The sequence below is a fragment of the Prinia subflava genome, chromosome 2 (genome assembly GCF_021018805.1).
Source record: "Prinia subflava isolate CZ2003 ecotype Zambia chromosome 2, Cam_Psub_1.2, whole genome shotgun sequence".
NCBI classification, from domain to species: domain Eukaryota; kingdom Metazoa; phylum Chordata; class Aves; order Passeriformes; family Cisticolidae; genus Prinia; species Prinia subflava.
Window position 1 is genome coordinate 64,717,473 of NC_086248.1, and position 20,151 is coordinate 64,737,623.

The 20,151-nt window shown below is 40.0% G+C and overlaps 2 protein-coding genes across 4 annotated transcripts in view; one reads left to right on the forward strand and one right to left on the reverse strand.

Annotated features, from left to right (window-relative positions):
* Window positions 1-17,034, forward strand: part of MAP7 (microtubule associated protein 7) — a 109,695-nt gene extending 92,661 nt beyond the window's left edge. For 2 of the 3 annotated variants that reach the window (XM_063390293.1, XM_063390296.1), the window contains exons 11-18: window positions 2,477-2,660; window positions 4,344-4,536; window positions 5,965-6,066; window positions 6,372-6,422; window positions 6,517-6,574; window positions 9,018-9,144; window positions 14,267-14,493; window positions 15,209-17,034. In XM_063390293.1, the coding sequence (XP_063246363.1) occupies window positions 2,477-2,660; window positions 4,344-4,536; window positions 5,965-6,066; window positions 6,372-6,422; window positions 6,517-6,574; window positions 9,018-9,144; window positions 14,267-14,493; window positions 15,209-15,219 (953 nt within the window). In that variant the 3' untranslated portion in view covers window positions 15,220-17,034. The remainder of the gene's footprint in view (window positions 1-2,476; window positions 2,661-4,343; window positions 4,537-5,964; window positions 6,067-6,371; window positions 6,423-6,516; window positions 6,575-9,017; window positions 9,145-14,266; window positions 14,494-15,208) is intronic. The other variant, XM_063390295.1, reaches the window with a different exon arrangement.
* The window catches only part of LOC134546943 (uncharacterized), a 29,536-nt gene continuing 24,454 nt past the window's right edge, over window positions 15,070-20,151 (reverse strand). The window contains exon 14 of the mRNA XM_063390297.1: window positions 15,070-20,099. Within this exon, the coding sequence (XP_063246367.1) occupies window positions 19,978-20,099 (122 nt within the window). The 3' untranslated portion in view covers window positions 15,070-19,977. The remainder of the gene's footprint in view (window positions 20,100-20,151) is intronic.

Consider the following 20,151-nt stretch of genomic DNA (forward strand, 5'->3'; position numbering starts at 1 on the left):
TTAATTGCCATATTTTGCCTGCTTCTTTTTGAGGAGAAAACTTCCTTTAAAGACCATTTCAGAGATACCATTGAGATAACTTTGCAAGCATTTCTAAGTTGTAGCTCTCCAGTGCAAGGTGCAGACCAGAGAAACCATCATGCTTGTTTGACTGTTTAGTTCAGGAGGAAGAGGGGATCCACTTCTTTGCAGCATCAGTCAATATTTGAGTTTGTGACAAGGTCTCTTAGTATTGAAACAGGTTATGTGTGATAAAGGTATTCAAAAGTCAAGCAGTTCGTATTCACAGCAAAGAATACAAACAGGAATACAAAGTGGAGACAAATGGAAGAGAAGGGTACTATAGTTAAAGTGGTGAGCAGCCCTTCAAATTGAATTTGTTTTCCCAAAGCCAGAGGAGGTGGTGGTTGGGACCAAAGATGGAGACCTCAGGCAGAGCTGAAGTCACATTTTACATGTGAAGTTATAGGATGGCTTTATACAGCCCATGGAGGCCCTAGCTGCCAAAACTGAATTGCTGGTTGAATTCAAGAATCTAGAGAGGTGCAAGTATAGCATTTGGGGCTAGAGGAATGCTGCTGATTCTCCTGGGACTGTGTTGCAGGTGAACATCGCTCATTCCCGACAGGAAACAGCACTGGCCTTTCACTGCTGTGGCACAGGAGCCAGGAGGTCAGCAGGTAGCAATTGCTGATGAAGCTGTTCAAGCTTTTGCAGGCAAATCTCACACACAACCTCACTAATGCCAATGAAGGTCTTTTGGGTGTTATCTGTTCTGACAGCAGGGCAGGTGTACATTAAGCTACTTGTGACGCTGCCAACTTCAGCGCCTGAGGCAAGAAGCGAGCCCCAAGCAGCACAAAGCTGTGCTCCCTGCAAAGCAACAGCCCTGCCTCAGCCCTTGTTAGTAAATTAAAAAGGGCTGAGGTGCAGGAACTCTGTCATTTATACTGTTTACAATTACAAAGGCTCTCTGGTACATTTCTGATCCAGGCTGTAATTGCAGCCTCTCATTTTCTTACCTTCTGTCCCCAAGGCTATTAAGAGCAAGGCTCTGAACGGCTCCCAAGATTCAGAGTGATCAAATTGCTTACCTTTTTATGTTTCAACATACCAGAATTTTCTGAGTTCCCAGCTACATCTTGGAGGTTAGCCCAGGTCTGGACTGTTCCCTGGGGTTGGGCTCAATACCTGTTTTGGTAATGTGAGAGAGTAGTGCTCCATTGCACTAGTGCTAAACTGTGCCAGCTCACCTCAAGGCTAGAGAACAGGCCCTGGCACTCTTTAAATTACTGGTGTAGAATTATCATTTGCATTCATGGTCAAAGCCCTGAAGCAGTTATAGAGAGATCTCTGTAATTTTTAGCTGATAGAAGAGGAGAGCACAGAGGTCAACAGATGGGAATTCAGCACAGAAAACAATTTATGTTTGTTTACATGATGAGGTATAGGAAGGGGGGAATCAGGGAGGAAACCCCTCTTTAGAAGTTGTTAGTGAGGTCAGGAAAATTGTCACATCCCAGTGTATGGTTAGAAATGCAGATTTAAAATCATCTGCTTGCTGCGTCTTATGACTTATTTAACATATATATTACATATATATTAGGGCCAGAATCTGATTTCATTGACAGTTTAAAGTCTTCCCTCTCCATGTTTGCCTGTATTACCAGATGGGATTACTTTAGGAATGCTTCCTAACTTTAGGCTGTGTGTTGGTAATGGTCCCTAGTGTCTAGAGAAAACGTCACTTTTCACCTGGGCTAGAGAATGCCAGGCAAACTTACAGAAATATGAACTAGTCTTTTACTTGAAAAAAACCCGTAACATCATCTCTGCCACGTGGACAAAGCTGGCCTTGAATAAAGAACTGATATGGAGGCACTACTGAGATTGAACACAAGCCACAGTTCACCAATAGTGGCAAAATTTAAAAAGCTGTGTCCCATTAGTTGTCTCAGGTTGGAGCAGCTGCAAAACTGATGGCAGCTGGTGTCCTACCCTTGGTGCAGATCACTTCAGACAGTTGATGTCTGAGGTCACCAAGTCACCAAAAGTGACTATCACCAAAAATTCTGGCTCTGGTCTTCAAATGTGGATGATCAGACAGAAGAAAAGATAGTTTCACAATGTTTTATTTGGCTCTTCAAACAGAATTGGGCAAGCTTAAGAAATGTGATGGTAGGGACTTGCTGAGTCAGTATAGCTCCTGTTAAGCACCTGTCAGCATTTGTTCTGACAGAAAACTTGACTTACATTGTGCAAGCTGCAGGTGCTTTCACATACCCTGCAAAACCAAACTTCCCTGAAGGTGTGTGAACCTCTAGCATCTAGAAACACCTTCCTCCTCTGAATCATTTAAAAAAACACGTAAGTGTGAAAACACTTTGCAGTGCATTTAAAAGTATTTTGTGTTCTAGAGAGTGACATCTTGGCTACTGTGTCTGTACAAACTAATTTCCTTTCCCATTTGTCTCAGCAGCCAGCTCATCCCTACCTCCTGCTCCCCCAGCTCTTTCTCCAGCCCCAGTGCTGCCCAAGCCCTCTGCAGGCACGACTGACCCCGAAGAAGCAACAAGGCTCCTGGCTGAAAAGAGGCGCCTTGCCCGTGAGCAGAGGGAACGGGAGGAGCAGGAAAGGAGGGAGAGAGAAGAGCTTGAAAGGTAATTCTAGGCCTCTGCAGTAGAGAAGATATGTTATTAGCAGCTTCTCGTGTGTATTCTGCTGTTACATATGAAGCACAGCACTGAAATGCAGGAGGAGCAGGTACCTCCCCAAAACCATATTTTCCTGTTGGTGCAGTATATACCTAAGCAGATCCATAAGGTTAAAACTTATTCTAAGTAGTGCTTTAGAATAGGATGGGAAGAGAGAGCAGATCCTTGCAGTTGTGGTTTGTTGTTTCCTCAGAGATTAACAAAGCTGTACTTTTTTGTGCCAGCTAGAGAACTCTGTGTGGCTGTTTTCATCTTTGTGTTCGGCACAAAGTCTCTTACTTTGAGTTGTAAGATCTCTGTTGTGGGTGGTGAGTTGTAAGTTCTTTATTGTGGGTGGTGTCTAGATCTTGTGACTTAGACCTCTTTGTTTTCTCATTTAAAATAAAGACACCCCACACACCCTCCCAACAGTTTTGGAGGGGAATTAATGTTACATCTCACTTTCTAGCAGCAACTGACTGGCCCATCTGAATACTCCTGACTCTGGCTACAGCACAAGTTGAGCATTTTTTCAGAGGGCTGCCATGCCTCTGGAATTTGTTGAACTTCTTTAACCACTTTGCTGATAGGAACAAGGATAATTAGCTTTCACAGTGAAAGGAGTTGCCAGAATCTGCAGTGCCTTCATAAAAGAACTTGAAAGGAGTTGAGGCTAGTGAGATGATGTTCGTCTTCAGTGAGATGCCGGTTGTGAACAGGTTGAGACATACCTAATGATGCTGAGCTACAAAATGGAAGCTGAATTGCTGGAATGATAAGCATAGAGGAATGTTTTTAGGCAATAATCCTAATTTGACTCCTGGTGTTGGCCTCTGGGTGAATTATTTCTGAGGAAAGAGATCTTGTTTGGAGTTGAATATACAAAAGTATCAGATGAGTCATGGTTGACAAAGTAAATGAACTGTTACAAGTTAATAGAAAACAAGAACAAAATTAATATGGCTTTCTGAACTAATCAAGATAAATCTACATTTTGAATGTTGAGTTTTATATTTTTTTGAGATAGTAAAATTAGAAAAATAAGTGCAGACAGACATTAAGGAAGATCACAAGTACAAAAGTGTTCTCATATGAAAATCTACTAAACAGGCGGAGATTCTTCAGCTGGGAAGATATGCTAAAAAGTCCAAAATAATTTGGAAAACATCAAAGGTGAAGGGGAAAAGTTACTCACTTCATAGTACAAGGATGAGGAGCCATTAGTAAGGTTAGGAGGTAACCTTCAATAATTGGCAGAATTAGATCCTTTTTTTAATCAAGGAATCATTGCCATGAGGTGAGATGGGTGCCAAAAATGCATACTGTTTCAAAATAAGAGTATATGAAATAGCAGAAAGGAGTGTTTTGCAAAATGGGTTAATCAAAAGTACTAGTTCTGATTCAGAATGTGAGTCCTAGATTAGGCAGAGGTATGCTGGAGAAGTACTGGTGTTGCATTGCAAAGTTTTTTTATATTCCATAAGGCTTCATGTTTGGCCCCTATGGGAAGCAGAACAAACAGTTTAGGAACAGGACAGCAGTGCGCCCTTTATCAGGGTGGGATAGCAGTGCTGGATCAGGAACCTGGTGGTCTGGCTTTTCTCCCTACTTTTATTGCCTGTTTTTCTTATGCTTGTTTAATGATTGCAGACAAAAGAAAGAAGAGTTGTCACAGAGGATAGCTGAAGAAAGAGCTCGCCGGGAAGAGGAGGAAGCTCGCAGACAAGAAGCAGAAAAACAGAGGAAGGACGCAGAGGAGCGGGAAAAGGAGGAACGGCTGCGCCGCCAGGCAGAAGAGAGAGAGCAGAAGGAGAAAGAAGAGATGGAGCGCATTCAGAAACAAGTACGCTTCCCTCTTGGAATTTCTGGGCCAGTCTAGCTGGCAGCAAAGCGGGTGAAGCAGCACCTCTTACATAGCACCTAAATTACAGCAATAGCTAAATTTTAAATACTGTCTGAAAAGTGTGGGGACAGCATCCATTCCATAGAGTAGTTCAGAGAGTAGAGATATTTCTACTTGACAAAAACCTGTGGTAGGGAGTTGAGTTTTGGGTTTTTTTTCATGTCTCCCTTTCCAATGTATTTAGTACAAATTCTTTCTTATTCCTCATAAATTGTGGTTAAAAAGTCAATAGAGTTGTATTGGGGAATTTTGATAAGTACTGTTATACCAGAGAATTCTTTGTCAACAGTTATAGCAAGTCCAGATGCAAAGATAAGTATTCACTGTGTTGGAGATACAGTACTGCTAAGTTCTAATCCTATGTCAAATACTGCTTTTGTGTGGGGCCAGTGGGAAGGGGTAGATTTAATCAAACCAAGGAGAACCTTTATCTGCCCAGTACTGCTGAAGTCAGAGTAGCTAGTCAAAAGACATAAGATAATACTGTTGGTTTACTGACTTCAGGAGAGGCTGTGGTAAACATTCTGGATAGGATTCTTTGCTTCTCACATATCCTCTTACTTCTTGCTTGTGCTTTACTCTTCCACAATCCAACACTTCAATTTGCCTTGTAGACAAGGCAAATAGGTTTTCTTCTGGTGTATAAATGTATGCTTCTGGTAATAAAATGTTTAAAGGGTTGTGTTAGTGAATATGGCTGAGAAACTCCATTCCTCTTTTTCAGAAGATGTCTGCTACTTTCTTTGAAATGTTAAGCTTGAGGCTTAACTCAGTTTAGCACTCAGAGACAGCACATGGCCAAGGCTTTTTCATGTTAGATCCATTGTAGTAGTTCCATCATATAAGACTGTCGTAGTCAGGGAGCAAGGCCCCTCTACAGTATATTCCAGACAAATTTTGCATTTTATTAAAAAAGCAGGAATGGAAAGTTTGTGCAAATGGGCCTGCGGCTGTTTGCCCTTGGTCTTGTTAAGCAATTACTCTGTAGGCCAAACAAACCCTTCTACTGCATTTATTTTACTCTCAAAAATATCCACCACACAAAACATGGGTCTCTCTAATACTTTCCTAGGTGCTGTTTTAATGCTGAAGGCTAGAAATTTTATTCCTTATTTGTCATCTGGTGTGTTCTGGAACAGGCACGATGATGAACCAAACATGATGTCCATTGTTTAGTTATTCTCTCTTAATGCTACGCATGGAGATTAACCAAGAAATGTGCAATTCCACCTGAAAAGCTGGATGGCTTGTAAACCCCAAAATTGTCTTTTCAGGGTGTTGTAGATAGGCATAATTAGGCATAGACTATAAAACTGTCCTTAAATAGTAAATAATTCCTCAATTCTTTTTCTTTTACCACCAACATAGAAAGAAGAGGAAGCTCGCCTGCGGGAAGAGGCCAAGAGGATTAGATTAGAACGTGAAAAGCATTTCCAAAGAGAAGAGCAAGAGCGCTTGGAAAGGAAGAAGGTAACTCAGTCCATGCAGAGAAACTGTGATGGGTTTTGTCTTTGCAGTCTGTTTCCACCTCAGCAGTAGGAAGTCAATGATATAAATGTGCCCTCAGAAAGGCTGCAGTCCTCCTTGTGACAATGTGGGGATGAAGGGAATATGACAATGTGACAATGAAGGGAGTACTGCCAACAATAATAAATAATTCTTTTTTTTGCAATGAACCAATACAGATAATAAATGACAAGCAGTTGTGGTTTGGGAGAAAGATATTCAAATTAATGCCAGCAAACTCTATTTTACCCCTTTACATTTCATTGTAGAGGCTGGAGGAGATCATGAAGAGAACTAGGCGTGTAGAAGCTGTAGATAAGGTCAGTGCTGCTACTTAATGTGTAAATGTTGAACACATTTCTGTTTTTTTCCCTGCTGCCATTTTTCATTTACAAAACTCTGCTTCCTTTGTAGAAATCCAATGACCAGCAAAATGGACATATATCAAAGGCAAATATTACTGGAGAAGCAGGTATTGTTTAACTGTGCCCTGAGCACAACAGGTGAATAAATACCTACTTAGCACAATGATTTGAGAAACAGTTCTGAAACTTGGCACACTAATTGCAGCAAAAAAACTATGAGAGGAGGATAAATAAAATCTTAACAGATGTTAATTATTTAACCTTTCTGTATACGTAGTTAGCCATTACTAAATGAGTCCAATGTTTTAGCAATTTTGTCACATTGGTGTTTAGCAAAAGAAATTTTCTTAACAAGTTTATTTATAAAATGAAAAGAAATTATTTTGTGATTTGGATCACAAAATAAACTGACTCTATAGTTTGTTTCTTATATTATTTCAGATGTGGTTGTTGCAGATTTACTCAATTTTCTCAAAAGGTTATTTCTTCTTAGTCATCAAAACAAAGTGTTCATTGTTCTAAACATCACCCTGTGACTTCTTTCTTCCACACATGCTGTCTTATTCACTTGGTCTTTATTTCTTTTTTTTGACAAAATTGAGCTACTACAAAAGCTTAGTCTTGTCACACCCACACTCCTACACTTTCCTTCTACTCCCTTCTCCCTATCTTTACTCCTTTTTAGGTAATCTTCTATATAAGTCTTTAATACTTATAATAAAGGAAGAAAAATAAAATGTCGCTTATATTCAACAATCGCCAGGTGTGAATTAGCACTTTTAAATATACTGAAATCAAGCTAGGCTTATCCTATTGTAGCATAACATATTAAATGACATTAATCTTTTTCTCCTTTGTATTTGGGTGGAGTAACAGGGAAGACAGCAGCACTGACTGATGGATGACTTTTTTCCTTGATTTTTAAAGCGAACACTTTAATTAGTACTGTCAGAAAAGCTTTTGATGCAGATTTCATTACCTGTGTTTGTTATTTGTTTACATATTATCTTGGGGAAAAAAGTTTGTGAGCTACTAATACAAGACTCACCTGGGATGCCATCTTTGTCTTCAGGCACCATTGAAGGTGTTATAAACCATTTAAAGAATTTCTAAAACTATAAAGGGTTCCACAACCTTTGGCTAGTGCTTTCCCTCTAGAGATAGATGAGAAGCAGTCTTCTATCAGTTTCCCGAGGCAGAGGAAACTTTGGATCTCCATTTCTCTAGGCCCAAGGGAAGGCTGGTCTCCTTGAGTGACTGAATAAAGAGAAAACTGCTCTCAGCCTCAGGGCTGCTCTACTGTTTGCATTATCTATATGTGCCATTGAGATAAAGGTATAGATTAATGGGCATATTCCAGCCACATGAATTTCCATATTACACTTTAACAGACCTCTGACTCTCCACAAGCAGTATGTTTTTAAATTTTTTTTCTTAAATCTTACTGTTTGCCACAACCTGAGGAGACTTTTATGGGAACAGCCAACTCACACAAGGAAAAAAATCCTTCACTTTTTTGTCATTCATTTGGCCTTTGCCTCAAAATATGAAGTTGTTCCACATTTCCAAAGCAGAACAACTTTTTCTTCTGCTTTTTCCTTCTAAACATTAAAGCAAATATATTTTCCTGTTATTCCATTTGTAGAAGCACAAACATCTTTATTTCTAGTATCTTCCATATAAAAACTTGCCAAAGATCAGACTAAGACATTCAGTATAAAAGTCTTCAGCCCAAACATTTGAGTATGGTGAAATAGAGCAGCTGAAGGAGGGGCTGAGGTTTGGAGTAATATAGATAAATGTGTCCAAGATTATGAATACTGAATAGTCCTTGCAATTACTGTAGCAGATGTTAGCAGGGTGGGTGCAGTTGCTTCCTCTTACTGACCTGTATATGATTAGAGTGACTCAAGATACAATGCAGAGGGCTGTGGTTGTACTTTAAAAGAAAACCACAAGGCAGGCCAGAAACACGTGTCACGCAGTCTCAGCATAAGACACAAGAATAATTTCATTTTGTGTTGCTCTGTGCAATGTTTTATAGTAGTAATTTGGTACTTATTGAAAGAAGTGTCCTTCCCAATGGAGATATTTTTTTCTTGATTTCTTTTTGAGTCACTGGAATCAAGAAATACCAGTGTATGGAATTAGTAACGCCAAGTTTTGCTCTATCCCATTTTCTGTTGCTGCTTGAAAAGTGCCAGCATAACGTTCAATCAGATACCAGCCTCTTTCCCACTGGCTTATATGTTGCAATTGTGCAACATATGATTGTTGCATATGATTGTAAAATGTTTATTCTTGTTCACAAAGCTATGTCTTTCTGTGACATTTACTTTGGACCTGAAACAGGGGTTGTGTGCCCAAAAAGTTGACAAAGGAGATGGGGTTGGGTAGAGAGGGTGAGGAGGGGTGTGGGAACCAGATATTTTTTAAAATTGCAACCCACCTTGGCTGTGCGGGCTTTTGTAGCGAATATTTTACCCTGATCTGCAGGGTAGGTGCTGCTGCTTGGTTTCATGCAAGCCTGTTTTGTGTGCCCCGTCGCAGGCAGCCCTGCATGTCCCTCGGAGCCCGCGGCAGGGCCCCAGCGCGCAGAGCCCCCTCCGCACAACGGGACCGCGGCCGCCTGCACGCGCAGGGGGCTCCCCCAGCAGCCCCCCGGGAACGTGGACAGGTAACACAGCGCCAGCAGCCAGGGAGGAGGGCTGCTAGGGGCATAAAGTGTGTTCAGATCCATGAGTTCGTTAGCTAAATAAGAGCCAATGTTCAGTCTGCCTTGTTTCCTGGTTTTTATCTTTTCCTGTCTTCAGAAAACAACTTGATGATATTTCAAATGGCAGTAATTGATTTTTGCTAACTGACAGGGAAAAATTTAAAAAAAAAATACAGCATATTCTCTGCAGTATTTGGAGCAATGTTTGTCAGCAATTATTACATTTATTAAAACCTAATGGAAAGGGATTTTTTTTTCCTGTTCCTTTCCCTGAATTAAGCTTCATAAAACCCACTCGGGGCTTGCGCTGCTTATTTTCTTAATTCAAATAATGACTACTGTGCTTTCAGCCTAGATGTTTTGATTTCTAAACTGCTTGAAGTATTAGCAAGTGGTGTTGTAGATATGTCCTTGGTGAGAGATATGGGAGTAGTCACTTTGGTTATGCATTTAAAAAAACCCACCTTTGTTCCTCATAAGTATTTGGGGAGGCAGCTATTATACATTGGGAGCTCTCTGTAGTCACAAAGCAAGTCACTCAGACTCTGAGAAATTGTTGAAAAGCTTGAAATCTCAGTATTGAACTGAGTGACATCTGTTACATAAGCATGAGCTGTCAGTTATTTTAATTTTAGTGATGCAGAAAGCCAAATAATCTCGCAGTCCTTTCATGTTTTATGCAGGTAGTGCCAGAATATGCATGAAAAAACTTGAATGTGGGAAGCCATTGTGCAGTCTGTAATGAACAGTGTGCTTCAGGGTGTGATTGGCACTAATTGAAGGAGGAATTTGCCCTTTCTCGATCCCTCCATATGCCTGGGGGATCTTAGCCTGCTGTCACGCTGACAAGGATGCTCCTGCTGAGGGAAGTTCTGTCAGTGACACTGAGGTGCATTGGATGAGTTGCACAGAGCTGCCTCATAATTGTCTTGGGCAGCTATTAAAATGTTAATCACTCCCAGCCTTACAAGCACCTTGGTGTTTGAAATATAAAATGTGCCACGCTAATGAGTGCTGTCCTGTACATGATAATCTGTGTGGAAGGAACCTCAGAATGCTCTCAGTGAAGAATGAATAAATGAGATTGAAGAACACTCACAAAAGTAGGAAGAGCATGTAAGGTTGTGGAAGGGAAAACTGGCATGCCAGGTTGGAATGTGTCTGCTTCAGAGGTACACCCACTGTGACTGGGAAGGTGAAGCACGTGGTAGTGTCCCAGAGATTTTGTCACATGGTAAAAGCCACTGGTGCCAACACCACTGCTACTGCATCTTGAGTGCTGTGGTTGTCTGGCACCCAGATACTCCTGACATGGTAGCACACACAGGGGCAGTGGGTGCAGGTTGCCTCCTGAGTGAGCACTTCACTCCAGCCCTCAGCAAGATTTGGCTTTTGTCTGAAAAAGACTTCTTCATGTTTATTGGCAAGAGAGCTGAGATTCCTGACCAGAAGATAAAAAGGTGTTACCTGGGGAACTTGTCTCATGTGCTTGTGTGGGTGAGAGGATGGAGTGATGCAGAACCCTACAGATGCCTAATCCATAGCCCACTTACAGACTTTTGCTTATACTCCATTCTCCAATTCTTCACCCAAGATAGATTGTGCCTGCTACTTCTTAGAAAAAGTTATTTCAGTGCAGTGGTTTATGTTGACAGTACTTTCCTTATGGTCCTTAGTCCGTAATTCCTCTTTTCTGTGCTGTTTTCTACAAACACTTGCAACGCAGTACAAAATGCCTCAGTGAGTGCAGTTCACCCCACATGTCTCCATCCGGTGTGCGTGGAGCTGGGACTGGATAGGTTAGATAACCAGTTTTTAGAAATATACAGTAGGTCTGGGTGATTGCCTTTGTATCTTATCCTGGAAAATAAAGCTCCTCATTGCTGGCTGGTTTCAGTGCTGTTGTCTCAGTGGATGAAAAATAAGCATTATTTATTTAAATAATCCAGAAGTCTGGGCTGCATTTTGCTGTTAATGTCTATCTATGTCTCCACTGCAAAAATCCTCTCAATAAATGAGGTGATTGACATCGTCCTTCAGATCAGAAATAGCAGCTGTGAAAATATTTTGGCATTTTTCAAGGGCCTGCAAATCTATTTCTTTTTTTTCCTATTCAGTGTTGATTTCTGATGTACGATCGGAAACAGATATACTGAATTCTGGCCTCCTTTATTTTTTAGTCTCTTCAAATTCTAATTTCAGGCTGTGTCTGCGTAGAGTTTTGACTAAAATTAGCTACAACAGATATAATTTTCAGTATTTTTTTTTTTTTATTTTCCAGTTCTTTTAATTAAACTGGCTTCTCTTTTCTCAACATCCTCTGGTCTATCTTGTTAATATTCATGCATCCAGGTCAAAATGTGAAGTTGCAGAGATACTTTTCAGCTGCCATGGAGATGTCCTTCAAATGCTTGCAAGACTGTTATGTTTGGAAATGCACTCTGAGCAACTCGGGCAACTTTTTTTTTTTTATCTATTACATAAGTGTCTTACTACATGCACACTTATGGAATATGTTAAAATGCCAAAAATATCCAGTTCTTTCTGCAACATTGTATGCCTGAGAAGGATAGCTTTGTTCTTGCATTAGACACTTAGACAACATTAAGAATGTAACATAAGACAGTCAGAGCAGCTGTAGCAGGTCAACCCCCTTTTTTTATTGTTTTGTGTTCTTTGTTTTAATGGCCTGTAGGACAATGTAAAGGAAAAAAAAAAAGGTAATTACCAAGAGATCCTCTGGCCAATGAAGGGTTGCTAAGCATTGTGGTTCAAATGCAACCATAGGCTCAAGTAGTCCCTAAGCTGCTAATTAGCAGAAGCTGAAGGGCATACCAGTCTCCTAGGAATTTATCTAATCTCCTTTTGAGCTTGTGGCCTCTAAGATGTCCAGTGGAAATTAATTCCACTGTTCTATTTTCCCCTTTGTTTTCTCTAAATTTGCTCCTCTAGTAATTAGGTGGATCAAGCAGCACAGATTCTAGAAGATTTTATACCCCAAAATTTAGAATATTTATAGTCCTGATTTCCTTTTCTGTACCCCCTTTGTGATTGTAGGCTCCTCTGTCTCCAAAGACATTGTTCAAGTCTGAATGAATCTTGCTCTAACTTGATGTGTAATACTGGCAGTGCAATGACACATAAATATGAAATATGAAGAATTATTTATTCACTAAGTCAGCTGATAAATTGGGTGGAAAAATTGTTTGCAGAAGCAAGAGGCTTCTTCATTGCTCTAATACTTGTTGAACTACTGTGCTGTTCAATTTATATGAATAAGCAGTTGCTCTCTTCCCACCTCTTTCTTATCCCATTCATCAAACTTGGCATGTTATCCTAGCTCTGGTGTGGTTATTGGCAGTAGATGGGGTTAAAATAAGTAATAGGATACCTCAGAGTGAATAATAACCTAATGACCGTACATGACAGAGCAGGTTTTAATAGTCCTAAAGCATTTCACAGATTCTGCTCCTCATCTTACAGATGTGGGTCTCTGGCACAAAAGGGTGATGTGACTTAGGAGCTCTCCCAGGCAGCCAGCAGGGTTTCTATGCCTGCTCTCAAACTCAGTGCAGTGAAACATATTTTTCACTTTGAAATTTGCCCAGCATATTCACAGATGAAGAAGAGGGGAGTGCCTTCTGAAAAAGAACTGGGAAGACTTGATATGAACACCACCATGTGATTCTCACAGGAAATCTGGGCTTTGGTTAAAGCATTGCCATTTTCAATAGAGCAATGATTGTTTCTTGTCTCTTGGGGAATACTGTAAAACAATTCTTCAATTGTTTGTGCAAAGTTGTACACACAAAGAAGCCAGCAAATGAAAATATACTGTATGCCAATTACAAGCAGGTTTCTTTTAAAGGCTAGTAAATGTGCTGTCAGAAAATTTGCCTATGAAACTAAGCCACTTGCTGGGAAATGGCCTGAGGAAATTGATACCTAGTTTCAGTCTAGGAAAATAGTGCCTTTGTGGCTGAAACATTTCCAAACAACCTGAACAGTTGTGATGTGGTCCAAACAGGGAACAGGTACCCATGATTGTCAGGATCTAAGTGTTGAGGGCTTTAGGAAGCACCTATGAAAGACCACAAGATATATGAGTATTTGTTGAGTATTTCTCTTGCTTGAGGAGCCCATTACTGTCATCCTGTTCACTGGAGTAGCACCTTGGTTTCTCCTCTCTGGCAGGATAGGACATGCCATCTGCAGAGGCAGAAGGATTTGACAATGCAGCACTTAATGAAGGGGTTGGGAGGGGAGCACCAAGGCTGCGAGACATGAGCAAGTATCATCTGGGGAGAGCAGGTGCAGTGTCTGTGCTTGTGCTGCTCTTGGCTGGGGGAGATGCACAAGAGTTCTCATAACAGATGTACAAAAGTTTGCTCATAAGGTATCTCTGTCACATGAGAGATGGAAAATGAAAGTGCAGATTGACGTGAGAGCTTCTGGGAAAGGGCTCTTTTGGCTTGGACATGACCAACAGAAGTGTGGAGCTGGGTAGAGCCTTGGAAATGACCCCTAAGATCTTGTATGGGAGAAGGGACTGAAAGGAGCATTGTATTGACAAGGGAGTTTTTCTCTGGATAAGTGGCATATAGAAGAAGGATGTGATCCAATAAATAATAAAAATAGCAGTGATCTTATCCAAGGACAATTACATGATTTGCAATAAGAGGAGGGGTACAACAAAGGTTATGAGATCTGAAAAAGATGTTAGGGGCTGTAAATTGCATTATGTGGGTGGCTCCAGGTAGTGGTGGTGCTGCAGAGGCTTCCTTACTGATTTCCATTGAAGTTGCTTCTCAGACTGCAGTGCCCACACAGCACCCTGTAATTCTGGCTGTCATGTAGCCAAAGGCAACTCCTATCCCATGGATCTGAGGGAAGGAACACCAAGAACTTGCCTGCAAAACCAGTTTTTCCTACTATGGTAGAAGCAAAGTTTTGTTTTCACTGGCTAAAAGAATGCTTGGGATTGATGCAGACTTCTCTCCCATTTGTACTATTGCTTTGAGGATGACTAAATTTCTGTTCTAGATAAAGTACGTAAGGAAAAATTTCTATGTTTCTCTTTCAGCAATCTCAATCCGGAGGAAAACGCAAATGAAAATGGAATGTCTATGCAGAATGATAATTTTGAGGAGATCATGAACCTGCCTGTTGGTTCTAAACCATCCCGGCTGGATGCTATGAACAATGATGGAAGCAATAGTCCCGAAATTCCTTTGAATCCGATTCTGGCCTTTGAAGATAAGGGGACTCTTTTGCCTCAGGTAGATAGTGTTCAAACACATCAAACAGCAGGTAGGTTTGCTGTGGTTCACTAACACTTGTAATTTGTTGTAATTGACAGAGGTCCCAGAGCTCTCAATTAATATAAGCTGATTCATTAAAGCATTTTTAAACTCTTTTTTTTTTCCCTATTTAAACTCTGTTTACATTTTAAACAAAATTAAATTACCTGGGGACAAGAGCACATCTCATAATAAAGCTATGCCTGCCAATCACATACAGATGCAGTGCAGTGGTGGTTAGGCCTTCTTGTTTCCTGGATGAGAGCTTCTCACATATAATTTACTTTCTGCCATTTGAAGTTGCTTGGAAAGGTTTGCCCTGTGCTTTCAAACAGAAGTGATAGGTGACAGTGCTGTTCTGACCTTATGATCAGCCATTGGGTTCCAGTTTTGCAAGTGCAGTGCTTGACATGCACATGCAGAAGGGGAATTGCTACTTTTTAAAAACTACTTTTTGAAATTCTGGATGTGCTTTACTCATCAATTTCCTGCAGGCGTTGAGGGATGGTTTTCAGGACACTGGATTTTTCTGAATTACATCATAACTTTTCAAGAATGTTAGGTAAACAAATACTAATTTAGCAAATACAATGGGATAGTGCTTTATTTTTCTCTGGCCTAAAAACAAAAGGAAAATCATCTCACATTAAAATAATTGCATAAGCACATAACATTTTGAAGGAAGAACTGCCACTCTGACCTGTCATGTTTGCCTTCTGTTTTAGAAGTGATCTGATTGTTTCTTCTGAAGAACCAAAGGTGATATGAGCATCTCTGCAGTCTGTGGAGTTTCTTCCATGCTATGAAGGAGTGTTTTATTTTTTCTCTCCAGTTTTTTAAAGATTTCTTGAATATCTTTTTTGGAAGGACTTTAGTAAAACCAGCAGAAGAAATGAGAGGAATAGACTTGGATCACCATTCTAATAGCTTTCATCACTAGAAAAATCATGCTTCACGTGCGTTACTTAATATGGCTATTTCCAACAAGCTTTTTTTGTTAGTAAATGAATATTTCTGCATTCCTTAAGACACAAGACACTGGAATCGGAAAGTAACAGGCTGATTTGGGTGGTGGGACTGATTCTTTTTTGTTTTTAAAAAAGGTGGGTGTTGGTTTAAAAGGCATAATTGTAAAATTGGCAAAGAATCTTTTACATTTTGTGGTTCTAATACTTGAAAAATAAATGCCTCATTGCTCTACAAGTAGAGTTAATGGGGTGTTTTATTTAAACCTGTTGGTTTAAATGTTATTGCAGAGAACTCTAATTATAGGGGCAAACTATAGGCTTCTGTATCAGGTTCTTGTAAATGTAATTCCTACAGGGACTTCTGTAAATTGAGACGTCACTATGATCTTCTCACATTTTCTCTAAAAACACAAAACAAGACAGGTTTTAAAATGTGAAAATTTGAAAGCGTTATTTTTTCACAGACAAGAGGAAAACCTATTGTTCTCCTAGATTATGTATTTATGAATTTTGCTGAGTACAGAAATAAATCATTTAATTGAATAAATTAGACAAATGTGGCAAAAAAGATACTGCAAACTTGATTTTTTTTAGTTACATCCATGTTCACAATACTATAAGAGATGTGTATGCATATGTGCACACATGTGTGCGCACACATACAAGGAAATACCTTGTTCTGAGTCCTGTAAATTGCTGCTGTTCCCAATGATGGAAGACTTTTCCTTTGCCTTATCAGACTATTGAAGACTGTGTGAAACCTGGGATATTTGAGTTTTGGATGATGATGCAGGTTTGGGGATTTTTGGGGTTTGCTCGTTTCAGAGCAAATGGAAAATGGTCATTGTGCTTTTTTATGCAGTGTGTGGTTTTTATAAAGCAAAGCAGTTTGAGTGGCAAGAGGAGCGATGCAGGTTGCTTTCTCTTTAGTTTGATGCTGATTTCTACTGTCATTCATTGTTCCATCCCACACTTTTGGTTGCTGTTGTGCAGAACTGTAAAATCTTGCACGTTTTTGTGCTTTGCTAAACAATGCTGTTGGAGGCGGGGCTCGCTCTGGGTGCTTGAGTTGGAAGCATCGCCGAAGGCTCGAGGCATTGCTTTCTGAATCAGTGAGAAGACCCTTGGGTAGGGGAAATGGGCCCTCAGCTCCTGCTGACAAAGAATGTACCATTAAGATTCCTGCACTTGCCTTTAGTGAGCACTGAGCAAGCCCTCTAGGAAGCTGTGCAGAAAGGCTGTGCTAGCAGAAGAAATCCTCTGAGACAAAAGCTGAAGAATTTTTGAAGAAATTTCTGCTGCTGCCAAGTGTTCATCTTATTGAGGAGATGGGATAAAAGCAATGGAAATAAAATGAAAGAGACTTCATCTGCCAGAATATTTATGGAAGGGAAAAAACAGCCATTCAGTCAGAGTGCTTTCAATAGTAACTTGTGACACAGTAAAATAAATTGGGTTCCTTTCTTGCTTTCTTTAGTTTTCCATGTACATAGCCACAATATTTTGAAGTGTCCAAAATATGTAGTTTTTCTTTAAAACTATATATAGCATGTAAGTACCAAATAAAAACCTTGTTTGAAATATTTATTTCTACTTATATTTTCATTTTCTTGCATAATTGAAGCAAGAGTCAATCTCTGATGGAAAACTCTTCTTGCTACTAATGGTCTGCTTAAAACTGCTTCAGGTTTTCTCTAATTTCTTTACTAAATGTACTAAAAAATCAGTACAATCACTTTCAACAAGAGAGTAAAGAAATAGGCAGTTACATTTAGTTTCACTTTTAAGTCTTAGGATTCATTTAGGATCAGGTTTAAATTGTGTTGATCTTGAGCTATTTAGGATTGGTTAATAAATTGTGCTGTTCTGTTTTTTGGGAGACTTCAGCACAGTTGCTTCACTGTTTGTGAAAAAACTTTACTTCTCACGTGTACTTTGTTTTTTGCTTTAATTTTTTTTTAACAGGGCTGGATTAAAAACAGTTTATCATTACAGTCAATCCAGGTTTGCTTCAAATGATAACAAGAATTTCCTGTTTCAGGGACCTGACATAAAAAAATACCCAAGGGAATCGAGAGTAGAAGTAGGTGTATGAATTTTTTAAAAATTATTTATCGGATTTTTAAATCTTTTGGTTAAGCCTCTTTTAATGCAGGGAAAAATAGTTTCTCTTCTGCTGGGTGTTGTTCTTGACACTAAAATATGGTGTGGGAGAAAGGCCAGCTCCTCTGCCTGCTATTGCAGCTGGTTGTGTTGTTTGTACCATGAGGGGCAAGGTGGAATACTCCGTGAGGCAGAAGTAGCAGGTGCAGACAGCTGTTGTGAGGGCTGGGAGCAGAAGCCCTCCCCAGCAGGGAGCTGTGTGCTGTGGGAAGGCTCAGCTCCGTGCTCCCGTCCCCAGCACAACATCGATGCTCACAGGGAGGATGCTCTGTGAGTCATTTCAGTACATCACAACTGCTGCATTGCTCAGCATTAGCTCTGCTTGCTTCATGTCTTTTATCTCCTCATTCCTGATGAAGAATGCTTTGTTATTTGCTTTCTTGCTAAGACCTTGAAATAATGTTTGAGGTTAAATGCCTAAGAATACAGATACAGGACACATTCTAATATCATTACTTAATATTGCACTGTATCTTTTGGGAAACTGACCTAAAATCACCCACAGAGGTGGTCTGCAATTTGAGATTTTTTTGTTTCCGGTGTGTCACTCAGCCAGTTCTCTGTTTTAGAAAGTCCACCTGCCCAAAGCTGAGCACGTGGTTTGTCACATGAGATTTCAAAACAAGATTCCTGTCACGCATGAATATTGAAAATGCCATATTGTTTTATCCAAAGTTCTGTCTACCCTGCACTTAATTAAGCCTTTTTATTGCACTGTGATTTTGGTTTTGGTTGTTTTTACATGTTTTGTTTTGTTTTTTGGGGGAGGGGTTGTTTTGCTTTAGTGTTTTGGTGTTGGGTTTTTTTTGTTTGTTTGTTTGTTTTTTTGGTTGGTTTTTTTTTTTTGGAAACAGTACCATTGGAAAGAACTTGCAGATATTAAAATAAATCATTATCAAAAATGCCTCCCTCAAGCACCAAAATGAGGCTCAGAGATGGGAGCCATAATAAAATGGAACACTGAGCTCTTAACTGACAGAATAACTTTTTTAAACTATTTTTTTAATCTCACTTTTATTCCTTACTTGTAACCACTATCAGCTCTAAAGCTCTTTGTGCACATAGAAGAAGAAGCACCTCAAAAGACAGCGTGCTGCTTTTGGCCGGAGTAGAGTTAATTTTCTTCACAGTAGCTCGAAGGGGGCTGTGTTTGGGTTTGTGCTGAACACAAGGTTGGTAACACAGGCATGTTTTAGTTACTGCTCAGCAGCGCTTGCACAGTCTGCCTCTCACACCATCCCACCTGCCTGGGGCTGCATAAGAAGATGGGAGGTGACAGCTGGGACAGGTGACCCCAGCTGGCCATTGGGACATCCCATAACTTACATTGTCATGCTGGGCAGATAAAGCTGGGGGAAGGAAGAGGAAAGGGGGCATGTTTGAAGTTACAGTGTGTGTATCCCCTAGTAATCATTACACATGATGGAACTCAGCTTTCCTGGAGATGGCTGAACATCTGCGTGCCCATGGGAAGTATAAAAGTAAGAAAATTAGTTGAATTTAAACACATGACTAACTTTTTGTTGTTCATTAACTCCATTTAAAATGAAGTATCAATTTCCAAATATGACAAAAATTTTTAGTTTTGCCAAATATTTTCACTCTTCCTTTGTTGCAAGTAGCTTTGGAAATAATTTAACTTTGCAGAACACAGTTCTGTACTTAAACACATCTCACCCAAATAATTTGTGGTTCCTGCTGTGTTTTGCACTTGCTCTGTGCAACATTTCCTTGCCTTAACGTGCCTTTGCTCTCCTGCTGGAGAACAGTGCCTATAATGTGGACAAGGATCAGCTGTAAGGCTTCACCCATTCTTGTTTCTTACAAATTTCTTGCACTTTCTGAATTGTCTCTCAGCAGTTACTTTCTCTATTAACTTGTTTGTAGTTTTCTACCTTTATAGTATGGGTTGATTCAATTATGTTCTAAAGTCCTTGGAGTGTGCCCTGAAATACAGGACATGGAACAGAAACAGAATAAAGATGAATGCAGAGTCACTTGCATACTTGTGAGATGCCTCACCAGCAGAATCAGCCTGTTGCATGAATAAAACCTCATTAATACAGTGCTGGTTTTTCTGAAGGGGGGGATGAGGAAACCAAAAACAAACCGTGGAAGGTTAACCAAGCATAACAGGTGTTTTTCAACATGTTGCCATGTCCTCAAGTACACTTAAGCAGCCAGCCAAAGGGTCCAACGAATTGTGTTTTGACCTGCTCCAATTCTTGTTATTGGGACATCTCTCTTGTATGACCAAACTGCAAGTAGCAGGAAAATTACAGGAACCAATGAAAAGAGTTGTTTCCTCTGAAAGTTCAGGCCCTTGGATCTGGTAAGCTTTCAAAAGCAATTTGGCTTAAATATTAACTGTCTTCATGGCACATAGCTGCCCTAAGGAGCTCTTGAGTTTCTTCTGTTTGTTGACGGACTTGCTCAAGGAGTCTGGCCATTTGGCTTTTTCTGAATGCTGAAGAAAAGTCTGGATCTGAAGAGGAATAATAGTGTTAGGCAACCTGCTGTTTTTCCCTATGTTCTAT